Here is a 24,391-nt window from a genome sequence, read left to right on the forward strand (position 1 = left end):
AAGTCATTGTGCACTAACTTCCCATGCAGGACCTCTGTTCTCAATGTGTTGTATTATGAGAGTTAAGTATAAAACTTGTTCTTAAACAAGTTTATGTGTGTGTGAGCAAATTGTTGACATCTTTACATAGTACAGAGTCAGTCTTCTGTGTATAAAGTTAATTGAAAATGAATCTTAAGGGAGAATGGGACTGGAAATGAGAGAGTGAGAAGGAGAAGGGGTAGGAGTGTGGGTGGGAGGGCGGGTATAGTAGGAATAATCACTATTTTTTTTGCTTGCAAAATTTGTATTTTTTTCAGGTTTTTTTTTTTTGTGAAAAAGAATGATATGCTATAATAAATCCCACTTTATGCTTGACACCATCTGTTTTCAGTGGCTGCCAATTCTCTTAAATGAGCGTCTTCAAACTGGATCCTACTGTCTCCCAGTTGCCTTGGAAAAGCTGCCACCCAACTACTCCATGCATTCTGCTGAGGTAACCACAGCCTACCCCTCAGCTGCTTCCTGTACAGCCATGGTCATGGACCACCTTCCCAAACCCACTCCCATCCCTTATGTGCACGGGAGATGTTCATGTTGGCTGCTTAGGCATCTGTCAGCGCACTCTGACACACATCTTCTGAGACCATGAGAGAAATATATAACCGTGAGACCTTGTTCATTTAGATGGAACCAAATCAGAATGCTAAGTAGCTGTAAGCTAGAGGGGCCAGCACTGTGGCACAGCGTGTTAAACCACCGTCTACAACACCAGCATCCCATATGGGAACTGCTGTGAGTCCCTGCTGCTCCACTTCCCATCCAGCTCTGTGCTGGTGCATCAGGGAAAGCCACAGAGGAAGGCTTTGACCTGACCCAGCCCTGGTAGTTGCAGTCAACCAGCAGATGGAAGATCTCTGTCTGCCAAATAAATTGAAAATAAATGCAAATGTTCAAAGAGAGTAGAGATTTATTTTTAAAAATATGACTCTTCATTAAACAACCACAGTACTATTGTCACACCTTAAAAATTGATTGTAGTTCCTAAGGATCCAGTCAGTGATCAAATTTCCTATTAAGATCTTTTTTTTAAAAAAAATTTGTTTGTTGGAATCAGGATCCAGATGAGACGCACAGTTTGCTGTTGGTTGATCCATACTGTGAGACTCTTTTAATCCATAGGTTCTGCTTCCTCTCTTTTACTTTTCTGTTCTCCTCAGAGCCATCCAAGGGTCAACTTGAGTGGGTTGACCAGTAGCCCCCTTGCTTCCTGTGATCTGAGCTCACAAGCCCTCAAAACCAGCTTTTTACATTCTAGTTTCCTAGAACTCCTAGATACCTTTAAGGTCACAGAACAAACCTGGGTTTGGGAGATAGAGGAGTCTGGATCCAGAAATGCAGATCCTGCCTCTCCGTAGCTGTGTGAACATGGCTGAGCTGCTCACCCTTTCTGAGTCTCCAAGATGAAACAGAGCCCACATCTGCCCAAAGGATTGCTGTGGACTAAATGAGATCACGTACATCAAGCATACACTCAATGCTTGTGTAACTGTTAGTTCCTTTTTCCTACACGCAGTAAGCTATCTTTATAGATCCACCCTTAGCCTCTCCCAGTATCCTTCACATTTGTACTGTCCAACACTTGCACAGTTGACCACTAGCCACATGTAGCTATTGAGAACCTGAAATGTGGCAAATCCAAATGGAGATGTGCTGTTAGCTATAAAATATGCATTGCATTCCCAAAACTGATTGCAAAAGCATGTACAATAACTTGGTATTGATTACATGTTGCAACAATAATCTTTAGACTATGTTAGGTTGAATGAAATATTTGGTTACAGTTACTTTTCTGTGTTCCATTTTCCCTTTTTCCATGAGGCTACTAGACATTTTTAAATGATAGATGCGGCTCACACTAGATTTGTCTTAGTGTAATTTGTTATCACTGAAGGACACTCCAGGTGGAATCTGTTCTCAGGATTGCACAGCTTGGCAGCTTTGGCGCCACGCTGGGATGTGAGGTGTACATTTTCATATCTTCTACTTCTTGAAAGAAAAGCAGGCTTTTGTGAGAAATTAGTTGTGTGGGACAACTGATATAAACAAGTGTCTAACATTCAGTAGGCCCAACAGAACTTGTGCATGGGCTGGAGCCCACCTTGGGACCCAGTCTGTGACTCTGCCCTAGGTAGCTCCAGAGATTGCTATCCCATGCACATGTGCCACCCATGCAAGTACCAGTGCTTCCTTCTGGTAAAAAGAAAGAGCCACAACAACCAGGCCACACCCGCCTTACTCAACCTTAAATGGGTCTCCAAAGGAATATAATTCCAGAAGGAATTTAAGACAAAAATTTGTCTCTAAGGCCCACAAAGGTATTGATATATAAGTGGTATAAGTGAGTCATAAGATATATAAATGGTATAAGTGGGAGTAATTAAATCAGGAGCCAAGCAACATTGTTACTGGGAAGCACTTTGTTAAAAGGGAAAGTAATTTTGGGCACTTGAATATACTTTCATGTCTCATAAAATATTCTACGCTTTCATCCTTACATTCTTAATTAATTAGAAAATGACTGGCCATTATTTTATTTCCTAGAGTCAAGAGTCATCAATGCTGGATGGGAGCTTAGAGATGCATCACTCAGTTCACCCCTGTCTTTGCAGCATGAGAAACCTAAGGCCTAGGGAGTTTAATAAAAATGATAAGCTGGTGCAGAACTGAACTTGAACCCAGGACTCCTGACTCCAAGGCTGAGAATTTTATGTTTTATAACCCTGACCTGTACAGTCAGGTTGCTTTGCATTGCTTGCTAGTAATCAGAAAAGGGAATTCGATTGCTAATATTTTTTTTGTCTCTCTCTTTAACACAGAAAGTTCCTTTACAGAATCCTCCCATCAAGTGGGCTGAAGGACATAAGGGAGTGTTTAATATTGAAGTGCAAGCTGTTTCTTCCGTTCACACCCAGGTAAGGAGCGTCAAGGCCAACCTCAAATCAGACCCACAAGATTAGTAATGAAGATGGAAGTGCAGCAGAGAAACCTCTTAAGGACAGATCAATGAAAGTCTTTATCCACAGATAAATGAAAATTAACCTTTAATTCTTTGTGAAGACTTGCAAGCTTTTCAGGTTATGTCTTTAAATAGAAAGACCTTGTAAAAACATTGAGCACCTTAATAAAGGATTCCCGGCACCCGACTTTGGTTGGACACTTTGGGGGTGGACTTGATTGGAAGCACTCATCTGCTGTTACCTCATTTCCTCTGAGTCTGCCATTTGACCAGGATTTTATGAAAGAAATTCCATACTCTCCCATTTGCCTGCCTCTGTTTGCGTTAGGCACCTACCAAGACTACAGTGTGTTTAGCTAGTTTGCGGACCTCTGCTTGCCAGATGTGTCAGAGCCTCGGTTTAGGTACTAATTATTGAGACGTCCTATTCTGTGCAGCACATTCTACAAACAAGTTCAGAACCTTGGTCTGAAGCACTAGTGTCTTAGACCTTCTGCTCTGAAATACTGGGTAAGAAGCTCCCCCCACCGAGAGCTGTTAGATTATGTGTGGGTCCAGAGGTGAACATCAGTGGGGTCAGAGCCCATGGCTCCCTCCTTCTCCCTTCCCAGGATAACCACCTGGAGAAGTTCTTCACCCTCTGCCACTCCCTGGAGAGCCAGGTGACCTTCCCCATCCGCGTGCTGGACCAGAAGATCAGCGAGACGGCGCTGGAGCACGAGCTGAAGCTCAGCATCATCTGCCTGAACTCCTCCCGCCTGGAGCCCCTCGTGCTCTTCCTGCACCTGGTGCTGGACAAGCTCTTCCAGCTGTCCGTGCAGCCCATGGTCATCGCGGGCCAGACAGGTAGGGGCCTGCGGAGCTGGGAGGAGGCACGGGCAGGGGCAGGCGGTGGAAGCAAACATGACTTTCTAGAAGTCCGAATGTGATCTTCCTTTTTTTGATGACATGAATTCAAGGGAGGCCTGGTTCAGTGCCACGTTTTTGAGCCACTCCATGTGCTTAAAAAAAAAAACAAAAGCAAAAACAAAAACCAGGAAAACGAACTCCTCATAAGATTCTTAATATTACAGCTTTTTCCTGTAAGCTTTATTAAATGGTGACAAGCAGTCTTTCAAATCCCATTCCTGCTAATAGGTGGGTTTATTTTAACTCTTAGACATTTTTGCTTTCTTGTCCAACAAGGAAATGGAACAATTGAAAGCAATGAGACAATGCAGATGAATAAGTAGATTAGAGCCAAACCGTGGAGGGCTTGGAGCAGCAGAACAGCAGCATAGATGCAGTGAATGGGTAGTTGGCCTGCGTCCACGGTGGCCACTGGTGTAACACACACGTTTTTAGGGGAGTCTGTATGAGAATCTGTGCTCTGTAACCATGGCTTTCAAAGCACAGCGTGTGCTCCGATCCCCTGGGCATCTTGTTCCAATGCAGATTCTGACTCAGCGTGTCTGCTCTGGGGCCTGGGAGTCTGCATTTATGACGGGCTCCTGGATGAAACTAACAATGTCGGTGTGCAGACGCCACTGCGCAGCCTGTTTCCCGCAGGGCTTGGTAAGGAAGCCGTCTGGACAGGCTCAGGTGTTTGTTGTGGGAAACAGTCAAGGGCCAGGAGGAGGAGGCTGCAAGGAGGGAGTGGGGAAGTCTCTGCAGCAGTGAGAGCCAGCAAGCTGGGATGACCGAAGCTCGCCCCGTCCCGGCCATCACCCTGACTTCCCTGGCTAAGCAGGTCAGGACCCATCGTCACTGTCCTGGAGAATGTTCCAGCTGACCTTCGTTTTTCTCCTGGTTCCTCAGCCAACTTCTCCCAGTTTGCCTTTGAGTCGGTGGTGGCCATCGCCAACAGCCTGCACAACAGCAAGGACCTCAGCAAGGACCAGCATGGGCGGAACTGCCTGCTGGCCTCCTACGTGCACTACGTCTTCCGCCTCCCAGAGCTGCCCAGGGACTTGCCCAGCACAGGTAGTGCAGCCCCGAGGGCAGGGCAGCCCTCCTCCACCCCACGGTAGGGTAATCCCAAGCAGAAGGTTCAGTTTCGTTTTTCAGAATAATATAACACTTACATGAAGGCTGAAATTAAAAGGTTTTTTTCCCCTAGATTTTTCTTTCTTCCTCCTTCCCTCTTTCTAGGCTCTGAGCACCTTGTCCTCTTACTTTGCCGTTAGGTGATCCCTCACTGGCTAATGTATTATTCAGTTGAGGATCTGTTTTTTAAAAGATAAAGAAATGCCAGCTGATGCCTGAGATTCCAGGATAATAATGATAAAGAAAGTAATAGAGAGCCAATGGCAGTGTGGTAGTGGTGATCCTTAAACTTTTCCTTATGAGTAAAATTCCTTTGCTCTTTTCCCTCGAACTAAATTTGTGAGTAATAATAATCTGCACTCCCACTCATCTTGATCACATATATAATGGTAATATATATAAATATTAACATTTATAATATATATGCTATACATAATATCATGAATATTATAAATAATACAAATATTACCATTTATAAACAAGGTAATAACCTATATATATATATTTTTTTTTTTTTGACAGGCAGTGTGGACAGTGAGAGAGAGAGACAGAGAGAAAGGTCTTCCTTTTTGCCGTTGGTTCACCCTCCAATGGCCGCCGCGGCTGGTGCGCGGCGGCTAGTGCACCGCGCTGATCCAAAGCTAGAAGCCAGGTGCTTCTCCTGGTCTCCCATGGGGTGCAAGGCCCAAGTACTTGGGCCATCCTCCACTGCACTCCCGGGCCACAGCAGAGAGCTGGCCTGGAAGAGGGGCAAATGAGACAGAATCCGGCGCCCTGAATGGGACTAGAACCCAGGGTGCCGGTGCTGCAGGTGGAGGATTAGCCTATTGAGCCATGGCGCCAGCCCCAATATATATTATATGTAGTATTATATTTATTATATATTATATATTGCCTATGTAATATATATTTATGTATTATCATTTATATATAAGGCAATAACCAACCCTAAAATCTGGTCTGCATGATTTAACAGATAGCATCAGCGAATTCACAAAATTCCTTATCCAAATATACGTGGCACTTGGTTACATCTGTGAAGCCTCACTTCAAGTGAATCTGCCATCTCTAGTTGAGTCTTAAAAATGCTTGGTATCTCATGGACACACAGTCACCTTGGAGAGCTGTCCATACTTGAAAAGTGAAAGGCAGCCCTCTGAGTACACAGTGTATGCTTGTCCTCCTGAGGTTCACAGACTGTCAGACGATGAATGTTTAAATCTCAGAAGACCTCCCTGTGTGAATTGCAAAGTCACCATCATGGAAATACTGATAAATTTTTAAAATCTACCTTTCCAGCTTCGCATAAGGATCAGAAGCTCTGACAACCCTGGGGTCTGTTTCTCCCTCACAGTGCTCGGCTAGAGCCAAGTAGTAGCCCTTGCCTGGGCTGTGTCTGTAATTCACCCCAGTCCTCACCACTCCCTACTGCCTATGTATCCCCTGTAGCATTGCATCCCTGCTCCACCCAAGCTTTTGATAATGAAGCACTGATTTACAGCCCTCCTCTGGCAGAATTCCTCCCACCCCTCCCCCACCACCTGCCCTTTCTCTCTTCAGTTCCTTAAACTCAGTGAGTGACTCTGGTCCCCTGTCTGTTGACATGCCTCTGCCTCGTGGGGTGCAGGCGGAACCCCTGCCCTGCCCGACCCTCGCTACCACACGTATGGGCGCACGTCTGCTGCTGCCGTGAGCTCAAAGCTGCTTCAGGCCCGGGTGATGAGCAGCAGCAACCCAGACCTGGCCGGGACACACTCCGCGGCGGACGAGGAAGTTAAGAACATCATGTCTTCAAAGGTAGGGAGGCCGTCAGACCCTGCAGGTGACCAGGGCTTTTGTTGTGTTTTGTTTCTAGTTGACACACGATAATTGTACACAGTTACGGAGTACAGGGTGACGTTTCAGTCGTCTTATGTATCTTGTGGGCATCAAAGGAGAGAGTGAGCGTATCTGTCACCTCATACATCTGTCATCTCTTAGTAGTGAGAATACTGAGTCCTCTCTTCCCCCTATTTGGAAATTCTCAGTAAAACATTGTTAACTATAGTCAACCTGTACAAGAGAACAGCAGCTCATTCCTCTACCTGTCATTTTGTAAAGGCTGTTTAACTAAAACTGAATTCGTATTTTGTAGAGTGTCTTTCACTTGAAATTTTAGTTATGATAAAATTACCCATTTTAAAGCATATGATCAGTATTTTTTAGAATATTCACAAAGCTACCATGAATTCTTAATCCGAATTTTGCCCCTGTTATCTATGGCCCAGGGTGGCTAAGCTAGTAGAGTAATATCATTTGTGCTTATTCTGATAAATCAAAATCTCCAGGCCTAGTGCATTTTTCCTTTCGCATTCCACCCACGTGAGACAGCGTGGTGTGAGCAAGGGATTCTAGAGAGCAGGGTTAGGGTTTGGGCTTGGTGCTGATGGAGCCGCCAGCCACGTGGGCACCGGCAAGTCATTTACCTGCCCTCAGCCTCACGTCTTCATTTCCTCAGAGCTTCTGGCCTCTGGCTAAACATAAGAACCACCTATGGGTTTTTAAATTTATTTCTTTATTTTATTTAAAAGGCAGAGAGACAGAGACAGATTGACGTGAAGATTTTCCATACACGATTTCAGTCCCCAGATGCCTGCAACACACAGGGCTGGGCCAAGTAAAAGCCAGGAGCCTAGAACTCTATCTGGGTCTCCCATATGGGTGGCAGGGACCCAAGTTCCAAAGCCATCATCTGCTAACACCCAGGGCATGCACGGGCAGGACGCTGGAACTGGGGACAGAGCTGGGGCTCAACCCCAGGCACTCTGAAACGGGATGCAGTCATCAGTGGCATCCTCATAATACACCAATGCCCACCGCACATGGATCTTTGGCAAGCATTGGGTCTGCCTCCAGAGATTCTGCGGTCTGTCTGCAGGCTGAACCGTGTGAAACTCTAGACGTTCTACCCTTCTTGACCTACAAATGTCAACCCAATGACAGGCTGAAGCTGGTCCTGAAAACTGACTGCTCAGTTTGAAGGAATTGCCTGAGTTAGTTGTGAAATAGATGCTACTAAAAAGTAAATTATATAAACTCACAGTTAAATAAGTGATATTAAAAAGTAAATAAAATCTAAATGTAATGTGGTAGCCTGGGCTGTATCCTGCAACAGAAGTAGGATGTTAGTGGTAAAAACAGTAAGGGGGCTGGTACTGTGGCACAGCAGGTTAAAGCCACTGCCTGCAGTGCCGGCATCCCATATGGGTGCTGGTTTGAGTCCTGGCTGCTCCACTTCCGTTCCAGCTCTCTGATATGGCCTGGGAAAGCAGTATAAGATGGCCCAACTTTTTGTGCCCCTGTACCCATGTGGGAGACCCGGAAGAAACTCTTGGCTCCTGGCTCCTGGCTTCGGATCAGCTCAGCTCTGGTCATTGAGGTCATTTGGAGACTGAACCAGTGGAATGGAAGATCTCTCTCTCTCTCTCTCTCTCTCTCTCTCTCTCTCTGCCTCTCTCTGTAACTCTGTCTTTCAAATAAATAAAATAATTCTTAAAAAAAAAGTGATAACCAAAGAGCCTCTGATTTAGTTACAGAATGTACAGATGTGAATATCTTAGTTTTATGTACCATACTCTGTGAGATATGAAAATTAATGGAGATGGGGTAAAGAGTACACAGAACACTCTGTACTACTCTTGCAATTTGTAACCTTCCTTGTTATTTTATGACTTTTTGCTATCAGCCATATCCTTGAGTTCTTTATGTTTATTGTGTCTGCACAATGCTGTGTATCAGCTTTCATGTTTCTTCCAAACTGTGTACATCCATGACATCATGTGTGTAAATACAAATCACCCGTCATGGAAATATGAACAACACAAAAATTGGTAGCTGCCACAGATTGTCCCCTCCCTGGAGAGCTGGCTTGCTAGCACGTTGTGGTATCATGTGCTGATTGCCCAGGGGAGAAGTGACCCGCAGAGACTGCTGACAGTCTGCGTCTTGATGATTTCATTTGAGTGCAGTGAAAGTATTTCTGTGTAGACTTGGTTAGCAACTTCCTAATTAGTCTACGGCAAGGGGAGAAAATGTTGCCCAATCAAAAGAATGAAGTTTAGCCTTTCCTTTCAAAAATGGTTTCTGACACTGTATGAGTGTTGGGGAGACTGAGTACTTTCCACACTGAACCACAGAGAGGCACTGTTCCCACACCGTTTTTATGTTCTCCCACTAAAGCCAGAGACTAGAAAATTGAAAGAACTTCAGCACTGCCTGATTCTTGGGAGCCTTGGAATTGGGCATAACTTTACCTTGCTTTGCTTTGTACAGGGTACTTTTAAATGTTTGTGGGAAAATGGAATGAATGCAAAGACAATGAATATTTTACATTAATTTTTTGAAGCTCCTTGTATTTTGATGACAAAAATTTTGAAATTCATGCAGTTTTCCATAAATTTTTTGAAGACCCTACTATTTATGTATAGCAACTATTTTACCTTTGTTACTTGAGGGGGTGGGAAACAATAGACTAAACATGAATTCCGAGGTTACATTTCAGGGCAATTGGTTCATCCTACTGGGGTACCACTGTCGGCTGACTGCTGAGTCATGGTCTGTGTTTCAGATTGGTGACCGCAACTGCAACCGGATGTCGTACTATTGCTCTGGCAATAATGATGTTCCAAGTTCTCCTGCAGCCCCAAGACCTGCCAGCAAAAAGGTACCACGGAGGGCAGGGTAAAGATGACCACAGAATAGGAAAGGATCCACTTGTGCCCTAGTGCTCTGACTGAAAGTAGACACCATCAAAGTGTTCTCAGGCCCTGCCAGCACACACACACACACACACAGACACATACACACATCACACAAACACATACATCACACACATACCACATCATACACCACACACACATCACACACTACACATGCATCATACACATCACACATGACATACACCGCACATGACACATATGCACATCACATTTCACACAAACACATATCACATAATACACATCACACACTACACAGACATCACACACACACACACACACACACACACATCACAGTTTCATGGCCCTGTCCTTCACCCATTTTTTTGGATCACCTAACTGCCTAACTCTATGATTCTCCAACTTTTCCATGCATGGGAATTAGCCAGAAAGCTTGTGAAACCTTATTGCTGGATCCTACCTCTAGATTTCTGTTCAATATAAGGGTCTTAAAATTCATGGAGAATGAAATTAAAAAATAAGTTCATTTTGGTGTACGAAAGCTTTGAAATCCATGCATACGTGAAGTCTTCAAAAAATTCATGAAAAATGTGTTTCATGAAAAAAATAGGAATGGATTTCAAAAATTTTTTCACCAAAATAAACTTTTAATTCCATTTTTCCATGAACTTCTGAAGTACCTTTGTAGATCTGAACTGGAGCCCAAGAAGTACAAATTGCATATCCGACAAGTTCCCAACTGACGCTGGCCCAGGGCCCACACTTTGGAAGCTACTGTATAAACCTAATTTTTAGTGGAAGGTGAATGTAGACAATGCCTTTGACAAAAGTGAAAGGCCAATAATGAGTCATCATTTATTTCAGTACTATATAATTTAGTATAAAATGCTTTCTGCATTCTCCATAATCTGTATCCCCGTGAGTTTGGAAACTCACTTAAGCTGTAGAAATCCTTAACAACAAAATTCTCCAATCAGAGTGACAGCTGGTGTAATCTAAGGAATGGGGGGAAAAAGCTGTCCGTCCCAAGTTTTCTCCTCTGTTAGGCACCAAGATTCTCTCCTTTATAGTAGTCTTGAGACCCTGATTAGAATGTTAATTGCAAAGATTCCCACAGGAAGCAGCAGCTAACCCTGCAGGGAGATGTTTATGAAGCAGGCAAGGAGGGAATGAGCTTTCTGCAGTCAGCCTCTGGACTGGAGGGAAAGATCCCACCTGGGATGCCATGCCAGGGCCTGGCTCTGTAGACTTTGCTGTAATCCGGGCACCATATGTTGGGAGAGGGAACAGGGGTAATGAATAAAAGGAAAAGTGGAACAAGACCTGGTTAGGCTTAAAGTTGTCACTTACTCTGAAGTTTTACACTGGGCTGTCACAGCCCCTTTGCAGTGACTGGTTACAAGGACCATTCTCCTGCTTAAAATGAGTATTTGCCTGCAGCCTCACTTTCTTATGCCATGTCCTGTTTGATTTTGCAATTACCTTGTTTTGACCTGAAATGACCAGAAGAGAATTGCTTCTTTTCACAGCGAAGTTGAGCCTGTAGGTTTCCATAATAGCTCAGCAAACACAGTTTGCTGCTTGGCTATTTCATATAACCCTCAGAGCAAGGTGTTCTCGTAACAGTGCTGCCCAGTAAGCGGCATAAATTACTTTAAGAAGCAGCTTATCCTGGTCTAATCTCCTCTTGCCAGAAGAGCCTGGCAGTCGGACTGACCTATTTCCAGAGGCTCCCTTGGAAGCTGGTGGAGTGCGTCTCTCGTACCATGGATAACTTGGCGATGCAGCCGAGTTACATCATGTGCACGGACAGACCACCATGCTCACGCCTCCCCCTGATGGCAGAGCGTCAGCCAAGGCCCTCAACAGCAAACCAGCATGCTGATTTCAGTGTGGCTACCCTGACGGAAGGAAATCAATCGACTGTTAGACTGCGGCGCCTATGCCTTCTCCCTTTGTCCCCATGAACCGACCAGCGCTGCACTTAGAACACAGACATCTGCACAGAGTATCCGTCTGTCTCCTTTTAGTTTGGCTAAAATTTGCACATGGGTCAGACGGAGTAAATGGAGCTGCTTGTGTGCATTTTTCTGTGGGTGACAGAAAGGGCTGTGGGGAGCAATCCTTGTCATAATCAATTTTTATGTTAGAGATTGACTTTAAGACCTAACTTCCTCATAAGGATAGGATATTAGTGTGTTCAAATAGTTATAGCTTTCTTAACCACTGAATACTAAAAACGAGTTCATCTGCATTTATTCTAGGTTTTGGGGGCATAAGATGAATCAAAGCTATGGGACATTCCTGGACATCACTGTTGCCTTCGGTTAAGCAGCCCACGAGTTTGTCCAGGGCTGAGAGGGTCCCCAGGATGCAGGGCTTTGCATTTTAAGACCAGGACAGTGTTGGGCAAATGGAGATGAGTTGGTCCCCCTACCTTTATCTTGAGCTTCCTTCTCATCAGAACTGTTGTGAAGAATGTTCTGAAGTAGCTGAGTAATTCGGAGAATGGCAGAGGTGAGAAAGGTACCATCTGCTGTGTTTGCTGTTAAGCAAACTCGAAGGAAAGTGAACAGAGAGAGCCAGATGCCTTTCAGACATCTGTCCTTGGGACACAGATGTTGGAGTTCAGGCTTCTGTCACTATGCCTAAAACCAACCAGTTAGAGTTCCCAGAAAGCCATAGTGAGATTTCAGGAATGGTTGTCCATTCTGGAAGGAATTTAGATCCCTTGTAGGCAGCAGTCCTCAAAGAGGGACCCTGGACCAGCAGCGGCAGCATCCCTTGGGAACTTGTTAGAAATGCACACTCTCAGGCCCGATGCAGAAGCCCTGGGTGTGAGGACCAGCAATTGGTGTTTCATGAAGCCCTCTAGAAGCTTCTGATACATTCAAGTTTGAGAACCACTGCTACCAAACGCATGATTTTATGGACCAGAACAACGAGGGCCTGAGGAGGAGTGGCTTGCCTGTGGTCACACAGAGAGTTTGCAGGAGAATCCGAGAGGAAAGGAAGCTACACCTTCCACCCTGGACTGCCCTCCCACCATGGAAGGTGGTCTCCCAGGCTGACTCCTACGCAGCCTCACATCAGCCTTTCCTGGCACCCTAAGCATCCTGCAGTCTCGGGCTCTATCAGCATTGACTTTGCGTTTACCATGCGTGGCCTCTGCCGTATCTGACTCACGCCCCAGAACTAGCAGTTCCATAATGGGGAAGGCCCTGGTGGTGCGTAGTGGAGCTCATCCTCACAGCCTGGTTTTGTGGTTTTGCTCAGCATTTCCATGAGGAGCTTGCCCTGCAGATGGTGGTCAGCACTGGAATGGTGAGAGAGACCGTCTTCAAGTACGCCTGGTTCTTCTTTGAGCTTCTGGTGAGATTTTTATTTGCTTATGTCTGTGATCAATAGGCAAGAGAAGCACGTGAGGCCAAGGCAGTGACGTCTCTGCCATGAGGAGCTGACCTTTGCTTCCTTCATCAAGTTGCTCCTGCCGAAAATCTGGGGTTGCTCTTTGAAATCTAACTCTCGCTCACCCCTCCATCCATCCTCTACCAGTGAAAATTGATCCTACCTTGAAAATCTCTCTGCAGCCTATTGCTTCTCATCACGTTCACCTCTCCCCACCTGTGCAAGCCACCGTCCTCTCGCATGTGCCTTTGCAATAACGTCCTCTTTCTCCTGCCTGTGTTGCTTTTTGCTCATGGCCCACCCGTTACGTCCAAGGGTAGACTGAGGATGTCACTCCCCTTTTCGAAGTTCTTTCGTGATTTTCAGTGTCCTGAGAATAAAGCACAAATTTGTACCGTGACCTGAAGAGCCATTGTATGGTTGTATTGTTTTGCTCCGTCTCTGATCTCCTACTGTAGGTTATCTCCCCTCATTCAGCCACATTGTTGCTTGTTTGGTTCTACAGCGACGCCAGGGCCTTTCAGCTTCAACACTTCTCTCAGATTCTCTCCTTCCTCCCCTGCAGACACACACCGTGTTCTCTTTAGGTTTCAGCCTAAATGTCCCAACCTCCAAGAATCCTTCTCTGACCACCATGAGCTGCGTGTCTTCTGCCCTGATAGTACCCATTTGGATGCCCTTAGTTATTTCCTTCTGAGCACTTATCACAGTTCAGAGTTGTTTTACTCTCTCATCTGTTAGATTTTTAGGATTTGGGTCTGTCTGCTTCATTGTCCTGTCTCTACACCTAGTATACTGCTCTGCTTGGTGTCATGCAAGCACCAAATAATATTTGTTGAAAAAAACCTGAAACTTATGAATCTGTTTATCTTACAATTTCTATTACTTCTCCAGTAGAAAAGCCAAAGGTCTAGCTAAAATACCTTAATTTTAAAGTGAGAAGAAGAATAGCAATACTTACTTTTGTTTAATTATTAATAGAAGTGGAGAGATTTTTACCATCAAGCCAGTAAGAATCATTTTGTCAGTATTGATAAATGAGATGATGTTAAATAAGAAGGGTATAATGAGCTGGTGCCGTGGCTCACTAGGCTAATCCTCTGCCTTGCGGCGCTGGCACACCGGGTTCTAGTCCCGGTCGGGGCACCGGATTCTGTCCCAGTTGCCCCTCTTCCAGGCCAGCTCTCTGCTGTGGCCAGGGAGTGCAGTGGAGGATGGCCCTAGTATATAAGGGTATAATGGCACAGACACCAGTTATATACGATTTTATAAAAGTAATTTGGAGGACTAGGGGTTGTCTGAGATTGAGTGATTGAGTGATAGTGTTGGTTTTGTGTTCACTGGCTTCCTTCTCCTGTGTCATAAAGTAGATTATATTTTAAGAAAGAGAGGTAGGGTAGGGTTTCTACCTATGTGTTAATTGATCTATGTAAGCTGAAGCCTAGAAAAAAGGGAGCAGTGCTAAACAATAGGACATAGAGACCAAGAGGGTCAAAGGAAACAAAAATAAAACATACACTGGGAAGACCTAGGAAGTGCTGTGCAACTGACTTAAAACAAAGGTCATAATCCTTCTTTCTTTCTTTCTTTCCTTCTTTCCTTCTTTCTACAGGCAGAGTGGACAGTGAGAGAGACAGAGAGAAAGGTCTTCCCTTTGCCGTTGGTTCACCCTCCAATGGCCACCGCGGCTGGCGTGCTGCAGCCGGTACACCGCGCTGATCCAAAGGCAGGAGCCAGGTGCTTCTCCTGGTCTCCCATGGGGTGGGGGCCCAAGGACTTGGGCCATCCTCCACTGCACTCTCGGGCCACAGCAGAGAGCTGGCCTGGAAGAGGGGTGACCGGGACTAGAACCAGGTGTGCCGGCGCCGCTAGGCGGAGGATTAGCCTATTGAGCCGCGGCACCGGCCCCATAATCCATCTTTCCATACTTCACCCAAGTAATCGTGAGTTCAGCTATCACAATTGCAGATTTTAAATGCCAGGGAACAAAAACTAAATTTGATACTGTAGAAACTCAGAGATTCAAATCCCAGAGGAAAGTTTTATCTCAGTTCAAAGCCGTTTTGCATTGTTTACTCATACACATGGACACCACCCCTGTTCTTTACTAGTGATTTGTTAATGTGCTGTTCTTAGACTGGGCAGTCAAGCCCCCAGAAGATGACACCCAGACTGTGGCATGTGCGGGTGCCAGGGCCTCTTTAATATGTCACTGAAACCTCACTGACACTCTGAGCAAGCAGGAGTTATCCTTATTGCACACTCCAGTGTCAAGTAGGCACTTGCCTGGACCTCACCCGGTGAGGGACAGAGTCTCAGTTCTCCAAGCTTCAAGCCTGAGTTGTTGTCTTCCACCATGCTGCTTCTTTGGGAAGCTCAAAGACACAAACCATTTTCTTAACATGTTGACAAATGCAAAATTTGTGTGTGTAGAAGTCTGCTTCAATGCAGTAGTACAATTATGCCTTTCCCATTCATGATGAACTCAGCATTGCTGAGCCAGTGGCTTCCTAGAAATCTCTCTTGAAGCAAACTTGCATTCTCTGCAGGTGTAGTGATGACTCTACCTTTTACATAATCCCAGTAACAGCTGGCATCCCCGAGAAGGGAAAAATAGTAACATCTAAAATGTATGGAGCATCTCACTGTATGTGCCAGGCACTGTTTCAAACATTTTTTTAGCATTATTTATTTAATCCTCATATAACCTTGAGGCAGATGTGTTGTTATTCTCAATTTACAGATGGAATGGGAAGAAGGGTGGTGGCCCTAAGGAGGGTCTCCAGGTCCCTGATGTTACTGTCCCTAACTGCAGGGAGCTAAGAACCACAATGAAGATGAACATTGCTTTGTATCTTGCATAATTTATTACTAGGGCTTGGTGGACCCAGGAGGAAAAGCAAAAGCTAAAGTGGGTAGCCCTGTACACCTCCAGGGGTTCAGTCCCTATGGTACACAGATAAGTTTGGAAAGAAAGTACCTGCTAATCTAAGCATTTTGAAGGGGTTGATCAACAGGCAGAACAAGCTAGACATAGTCTGTGAGGGACCTGGCAGGACACAGCAGGCATCACTCAAAGGGCTAATTGAAAAACGTTTCTAAAAAGGACCCTGCCTAGGGTGTGTGCAACATTAGAGTAGCAAATAAGGACCGGGGAGGCACCCTGGGTGCAGCAACTGCTCCAAGCCTTTGTCCTAGCTTCCAAGGATCAAAGGCAGGGAACAGTGCATTAGGAGGCTAGAGAGTGCTGGAGGCAGAGAGAAGGGAGGCCCCATATGATAGGAGCTGGAGCCCTAGGAAAACACTACTGCTGCCACTGTAGCAGGAGTGAGGGTAATGAGAGTGAATAATACTTGAACTTCTCTATTCTCCCACCCTCTGATCCCCTGCTGAGACATCCCATTGCCCAACTCCATCCAGAGGCCAAAGGGCAAGGCAAGGGGTCCTGAGTCATGCACCCCATAGAGGCTGCCTCTCCAGTGTTCAGAGACAGGAACTCCATCTAGAGAGAGGTAGGGAACATCCAGCCCATGGCCCGTATAAGGGCTGCAAAATCATTTGGTTTGGCCCTGCCACAGCAACCACAGGCAAGACTCAAAATTCAATAAATCTATGGCAGGCTAATTTTTAAGTTGATCATTTTGTATGACTCATGAATGGTATTTTATACACACACACACACACACACACACACAAATGGCCCTTGTCAGAAAAAAAGGTTCCCCACCCCAGATAAAGGCTGGAGTTGATGCATATAGAAATTGTCATTCCCCAGCCAGAACATTGCAAGGAAATTGATCTCAGATTCATGTAATACGTCAGTGCTTCAAGCGTTGTTAATGTTTTCTTGACTGATACCTAGGAAGTCATTTTAAAAATAGGAAGTTTTCCCCACAAAAATAAGCTTTAAGAGACAGAAATCACAGCCTCATTGAGCTTAGCCAACAACCTGGGTGGTTTAACACCATCCACTTTTGTTCGTTGGCCTAGGAGCTAATGAACAATTACTCGGGCAGGAGAGCTGTTGAACACACTCCTGTGGTGAATTTTACACTTGCTAATGAATAAATCTCTAAGTTTTTAGAGACTGCTAAACCAAAGCTGGGAGACCCAAAGGCAAATGGGTAAGACCAGATTTATTCACTCAGGACATGAAGTTCTACACTTAGGGGTTCTTTGGATAGGCCATGAATGCCAATACGGGAGAAATGGTTTTTCTGCCTCACCAGGCCCTAACACTACTGGACCAAGCATTTGTAAATCTCTCTACTGGGTGTTCTCTGGAAACCCAGAGGACACAGTAGCCGGCAAAGTGCTGATGGTTTGGAAGGGGGCCATTAGTTGGAATTGTGGTGTTGTGAGAATTATTTATTTGGTTGTAGGGTGGCCAAACTCAGCAGGCAGGAGCTGAATACAGCATCTTGCTCCTGGGATGGAACAGCCAGCAGAGAACCAGGATTGGGGTCACCCAAAACAAAAAGGCTTTGCTTTCCTAGGTCTTTGTTAAGGAACATGGTGAGAGAGACTTATCAGACAAAAATGGGATCTGGATCACGTCCTTCGTTCAGGTCCTCCCGCCAGCTGTGTGCAGGTCTGTAGGAGATGGATGCACTCATGTTCCTGAACCAAACAAGATGAGCGGTGCGCAGCCTGGTTCTTACACAGGACTTCAGGTTTTATATTCCTAGGTCTTTACTGAGGCGGCCGTGGCATTGTCAGAAACCATGCAGCCTTGTCTCTCAATTCTTCTTTTCTTATTTTTGCCTTCTCTTTCCTTTTTCTTCCTCTTGGTTTCTGTGCTAACGAAAATTTCCAGTCCTGCACTGTTCAAAATAGAAATCTGCTGGTAGTGCATTAAAGTTCTCCCATAAGCTCCTGGGAATGGAAATCCATTTCCACACGACTGTCCAGCCCTAACCTAGGGGACAAACGTGGGTAGTTCAAATTCCAGCCCGTTCCTTTCTACAAACCCTCCCACTAGCCTGGACCTTCTCATGAATATGACATCAGAGGGTAGGTATCCAACTACAAGAAGTCCGTGACTTTCCCATCCAACTGTTCCTAATATTTCTAAGCAATTTCCACTGAGGACAAAACCTAATGTCAGCTGATATCAAAGGAGGTTGTATTGACTGGTGAAAGAAGTCCAAAAATAGGTACCACTTAAAATTGTGGGAGGTACTGAGCTAGTATTATACGAGTATAATACACATAGTCACCAGTGGATGGAGAGATACAGAGGTAACTACAAGTAAGGCTTCTAGAACTCAAAACATAATTTCCCTGGTGGCAGAGTTCTAAATAGTGTTTAAGTTCCCAGCTAGCAAACAAAATCCTGCTCAACCATAAGGCAACTAAAATGTATGGAAGCATAAAGTAATTCTGTTGGGAACTACAGAATCGTTTCTGGAACTCTGTGCTTCCTGTTTCGACTAGAATCCCACGATAGGAGGCACATTTCTCCCTTGTTCTTACTGCACCTTTTCAGGAGCAGAAAAGACCATGCACACCCAACGACGCAGACAGCTGCTTTGTGGTCATGTGTGCCCTGTCTGACAGAGGCATGGCTCAGTGGTTGGGGGGGGCCTGGCCTTCCAGGATGAAGGCAGTTGAGGAAGAGGGAGTCCTCCCACCCTGCAGTTATTAGAACTGAGCTCCAGCTTTGTCAGCAGCAAGAATGGAGTCCCTGAGCAGGGGTCAAGAAGAGGACAGCCCTCCCACCACCTGCCACCATGGCAACCATTCATGTGTCAGGGACATTTTGTGGTCCAGAGCCAGCTCGGGAACCCCCAGTGCAGATGAAGTATCAGAAAGTCCATTGTGTAAGGGCTTTCCTCTAAGTCTTTCCCACTTTTCCAACTGGACAAGTGGGTCACCATTCTCCGTGTTGACGTTTCCCCACCCCCTCCGCAGGTGAAAAGCATGGCACAGTATGTGCATAACCTGGACAAACGGGACAGCTTTCGGAGGACTCGATTTTCTGACCGTTTCAAAGATGACATAACCACTATTGTTAACGTGGTCACCTCGGAGATTGCTGCCCTTTTAGTCAAACTTCAGAAGGTAACTGCATCTTGCTCTTCACTTTCTGCGTTGCTTAGCTTGAATGTATGTTACTTGCATATCAGAGGAAAAATGAGCATCTTTTTTAGAAAGTAATTAAAATATAACTACACCCAGCAATTGAATGCAATATGTTAGACCGGACCCTGGGGTGGGGCTGGGAGATTGCTATGAAGCAATTGTGACATGGGCTCTCATTTAAGTTATTTTGTCAGTATAGATATGGAAGATAATGTTCTTGCCTTTAAGAAACGCACCCTGAAGTATGATGGGATAAACAAGCATGACATTTGCAACCTGTTATCCAATAGTTAAAAAAAAAAAAAACATTTTGGGAGGTGGGTGCATAGAGTGATAAAGAAGATGAGGTGAAATGTCAAGATTGATGATTCTGGTTGAAGAGTATATGGGAGTTCTTTGTATTATACTTTCCTGCGAGTTTGAAATCATTTCAAAGTAAAAGTTTAAAAACACATAAAACAAAATAAAGCAAAAAAATTTGAAGGTAACTATGAAATTTTAGGGAGTAAGGTTGGTTATTAATACTTTTGTCATTATTAAGAATTTGCTTGGTATCAAGTACTAGGCATGCTTCCATTTGGTTATTTCTGTTGGCACACTTGGTTAGAACAACAATAATATCTTCATATTGGCAGACGTGAAATTACACACAGCGAGTGGCAAAGCCAGTCCTGAGACTGCAGGTCCACGTTTCCAAACAGCCCTGGAAACTCTCAGGAAGAGTGGGCAGGTGGATGCTAGCAAGAGGGCTCCAGGACTTCCCAGGGATGCTGTGGAAACCTCTTCGTCTGGTCTCCATCCATCCTGGATGCTGGTCAGCGCAGCCTGACTTTGCCAACTGTGCATCCAAATAGAGGGAAATAGTTTCAAGTCCAGTTTTCAATAATGTCACAGGAAATTGATTTCTTGTTCTGAGAATAAAGATCATAAACATGAAAAAGTGCATCCCTGATCACCCCGAAGTGCTGTAAAATCCATCATAAACATGAACATTGAGGCATAATAAAGAGGGAAAATTAAAACAAAAAACTGGCTGCAACTCATGTAAGAATTTACTCTACACATATAATTCTGACCTCTCTTAGGCTAGAAATGCTGCCTAATTGAACAACAACAACAAAAAATCTTCAGGTAAAAACAGATTCTTTTAACCTGATGGGGTATTCTACAATACTTCTTCTTATAAATTAAGCTGTTTATGTTTCCTTGAAGACAACAAATATGTTGCAAGTTTCTTTTATAGGAAAAACAAGTTAAGCAAGGTATTAAAAAAAAAGACAAAAGAAAACCCCTGTACATAGAGAATGAGCTCAATTATATATGTGCAAGTGTGCATGTAGAGAATAAGCGACTGGAAGGAAATGCACTCGAACATTAACAGTCCATAAAGAGTTGCTTGATTCAACCTGACAGCCACGCCCTCATTTCAGGGCTGAACTGTATTTGCTACAATTTTGCAGACTTAATCTGCTGTAGCCAGCATCACCCAGAGACAGCGGTTGGAATAACAGGACCTGTCCCTTACAACTTGTCCACAAGGGGCTAGGGAATTTGTGTCCATCCACAAAATTATTTGGATGTTTTTATGTCTGTTTTTGTTTTTTTTTTTTAAGGAAAATGAGCAGGCAGAGAAGATCAACATCAGCCTGGCTTTCTTCTTGTACGACCTTCTCTCGCTCATGGACCGCGGCTTTGTGTTTAACCTCATCAAGCATTACTGCAACCAGGTACGTGCTCCGAGACGGCCGTTTTGCTGATTGTTGGAGATGCCACTCGCTACTTCGGTGCGCTAGCCCATTGCTGAGCTGGACACTGGCTCCTGTGCCCCCCAGGTTTTGTGCCACAGTCCTCACCTCTGTGCCGTGGATATACTTCAAACACACTGGTTTTCTTGGATTCCTGGAGAATTCACCAGCACAGGAGGGTACACAGCTGATTTGTGGGAAATGGAATTTGTGCATGTTTTGATCTAATTTCTTCAGTTCAGCATTTAACAGCAATGACATAACGAGCCCTTCCATCTTTGACCAGGCCAGAGTATGAGGTGACTTTTCACATGTCACAGTGATTAATTCATTTGCTGTTGTGAAGTCCTGACATTAACAAACCCTGATGAAACCAAAGAGATTGGATTTCACCAAGCACAAAGCAAATATTTTATAATCTAAGTGAATCTCATCATTGCCACCCCCCTCCCCAGATTTTGACATGGAATTCTTTCTTTATTCACTGTCCCCTTCAAAGTACCCTAGCAACAGTAGTATAAATAGCAGTCATCGCTGCTTCTCTTCTTCTTCCTTAGTCCTACTTAGGCACCCCTGCTGTCACCACCAAATGCCACTGTTGTCACCACTTCCAATTTCCAATGCCCACTGCCACCCACTTCAGCCACCATCACCACCACCTACTGTGGTTAGTCACTTACTGACTTCAAGTAAATCCTTCAAATTACGTGGGTTTCAGTTCCCTTACTTTTGAAATAAAAGTGTTCAGTCCTGTAGGGTGTGTGAGTGTAAGGAAAAGAGTACAGATTGGTGCCTCCTCCCGCGGGGCACCAAAGTGGAAGAAAAAAGGGAGCAGACCAGAGAGAAGACAGAGTACAGACTCACAGCCAGACCAAATTTATTCCAAGAAAATAAACTCAAAGAGGTGGACCAACTGCCATCATGCTCACAGACCAAACACGTGGCAGAGGCCCTGACTGGGCCCTTTTATGTCCTAGGAGGGCTAGGGATGGGGTGGGGGGCAGTAGAAGGAGATGAGCTTCCCCATGCTGGGTCTTCAGGTTTGGCCCACTGGCTTCCAAACCTGGGAAGAATGCGAGGGGTACAGGTGTGAGGCTGAACTGGTCTTGAAGACAGGTGCAACAAGAACTATGTCCTTGTTCCATCAGTGAGGGATTTGGGGGCTGATCAAGGAGACAGATGTGACCACAACATACAAGCTCCCCTGTGTGGCACTGGGACAGGACTACAGAGGAGGGGCAAGTCCCTCCTACGGCACAGGGCTACCCCCCCACCCCCCAAGGAGAGAGGGAACTCCCAGAGGAAAGGGGAATGGGGGAGGGGGCTGGTGTATTCCACATTGCTGCTCTGTGGCCCTTCAAGGGTTTTGGGGCCACAAAGCTCCAAAGGGCTATAGCTACTTGAGGCCTTGCAACTAAAGGCTGAATTTTTTTTTTTTTTTTTTTTGACAGAGTCAGACAGTGAGAGAGAGAGAGACAGAGAGAAAGGTCTTCCTTTCCGTTGGTTCACCCCCCAAATGGCCACTACGGCCGGTGTGCTGCACCAATCCGAAGCCAGGAGCCAGGTGCTTCCTCCTGGTCTCCCATGTGGGTGCAGGGCCCAAGCACTTGGGCCATCCTCCATTATACTCCCGGGCAACAGCAGAGAGCTGGACTGGAAGAGGAGTGACCGGCACAGAATCCGGCGCCCCAACCAGAACTAGAACCCAGGGTGCTGACGCTGCAGGTGGAGGATTAGCCAAGTGAGCCCCAGTGCCGGCCTAAAGGCTGTATCTTATCAATAGGAAACAGCTGTCCAGTGAGAGGCCCTGGGGTCTGTAAAGCAGGCAAGACTAAAATGCTGAAAATGTGCTTGTTTGGGCTAATTTTTAAATAATTAGATGTGCAAAAATTCCATTTGGGTGTGAGTTAGCCAGGTGCGTGTCTGTCTGCAATGAAGAAATAACCCAGGGCCCAATACACGGAACTGGAGCTCTCTGGCTCATTTACGTAACAACCCTAAAAAAAAAAAAAAAAAAAAAAAAAGGCCTTGACTTTCCTGATAAGGAATCACACTAATAAAATGAGAATCCTGACACCCCCTTCCTGTGCAGCCTGCCTTCCTGGCCCTGCCTGTCTCTTCTGGCCCAGGATTCACGGGGCTGGTAACAGAGCCTTCCTGGACTCCCGCTGGCCCTTCCTGATGGGTGGGTAGCTTTACAGGTCACTGGATGAGTTTCCAACACAGATCCGTCTGGTTTCATAACTTTAAATTAGATATGGGAAAGAGATACTGGAACACCTCGCTGGCCCCAGGGTTAGCCGCTCACGCATGGGCACTTTCACCACCAAGGGCAGTAGGAGATGAGAGTTTGTATCTCCTCTTCCTCTTTTCCTTTGCTCTCTGTTTTACAGTCCCTCTTGTCCTTTTTGCTGCAGGACTTTCTTTTCCTTCTCCTTTGTCTCAGCTTCCAAAGAGCCCTCGGGCAGCAGTCTGGGCCGGTCTGATACTGATTCCTGTGATGCCATTCACCGGCCTCTGAGATGGGGAGCACTGCCCTCTGCCATGGTCATTTCTGCCTCTGCAAAACTCTAAGGCCAGGTTTGCTCCCCCCAGGCCAGTGTTTAGCACCGTGAGTGGAACGCAAGCAGGTCCCTGTGCCCGGTCAGTGGTGGTTTCATTCATTGATCCTGGCTCTAGATACGGGGGATCTTCAAGCCTGAGGTTCATCCTGTATTTGCAGTGTCCTCTGACTTCATCACACTGCATGATCTGATTCTTGTTCTCTGGAGTTACTTCATGCAGATGGGTGTAACCCTGGTCTTTTATGAACAGTCAGTAACAGCAGACAACTCTACTTCTTCAGTTATTCTGTAGCTTACGGTGTGCTGCTGAGTCACCACCCGTGGCTGGGCAGAGAGAGGTTGCACTATGGGCTCCTGGTACCTTACTCCTCTTCTCTAAACACCACTCAAGCTATTTTTGCAATTTCTGTCTCTAATGAAATCTCAAAGAGCCTTCTTTCAAGTGCAACTGTCTTGTGCTTTCCACTCCCAGTGTCTGACTCGGCCCAACAACTCTCTCTGAGTGACCCTAGGTGTAGGTGATGGGCATGTGACCGTGGTCTACTCAGCTTCATTTTCTGGTGGCTTCATGGGTACGAAGTCAGGACAGAAGGTTCTGGCAACTCTTCTTACACAGAACCTGTGTGTCTTAATTTTTTATGTAATGCCTAATGGCATTCATTTACTTTAAGGAATATCTAACTATGGCTTGATTGTATAGGTAAAATGCCCCACAAAATAGGTGTTTCTCCCAAATGCCTGAAAAGCTGTACTCATTTCGCTTACATAGTTTAGGGCACTGCTGTTAAAGTGAATGACGAGGAACTGTTTGCAGGAAGAGATGCTTATGGTGAAGTACTGGCGCTTTCATGG

At 45.4% G+C, this 24,391-nt stretch overlaps 1 protein-coding gene across 3 annotated transcripts in view; it reads left to right on the forward strand.

Annotated features, from left to right (window-relative positions):
* DOCK8 (dedicator of cytokinesis 8) overlaps positions 1–24,391 on the forward strand; it is a 251,166-nt gene that overhangs the window by 158,272 nt on the left and 68,503 nt on the right. For all 3 annotated transcript variants that reach the window (XM_008256091.4, XM_008256100.4, XM_008256104.4), the window contains 9 exons: positions 374–475; positions 2,859–2,954; positions 3,610–3,844; positions 4,796–4,960; positions 6,651–6,820; positions 9,630–9,725; positions 13,015–13,110; positions 19,060–19,209; positions 20,844–20,957. In XM_008256091.4, coding sequence (XP_008254313.3) covers positions 374–475; positions 2,859–2,954; positions 3,610–3,844; positions 4,796–4,960; positions 6,651–6,820; positions 9,630–9,725; positions 13,015–13,110; positions 19,060–19,209; positions 20,844–20,957 — 1,224 coding nt within the window. The remainder of the gene's footprint in view (positions 1–373; positions 476–2,858; positions 2,955–3,609; positions 3,845–4,795; positions 4,961–6,650; positions 6,821–9,629; positions 9,726–13,014; positions 13,111–19,059; positions 19,210–20,843; positions 20,958–24,391) is intronic.

This window comes from Oryctolagus cuniculus, chromosome 1, assembly GCF_964237555.1.
Source record: "Oryctolagus cuniculus chromosome 1, mOryCun1.1, whole genome shotgun sequence".
Classification (NCBI taxonomy): domain Eukaryota; kingdom Metazoa; phylum Chordata; class Mammalia; order Lagomorpha; family Leporidae; genus Oryctolagus; species Oryctolagus cuniculus.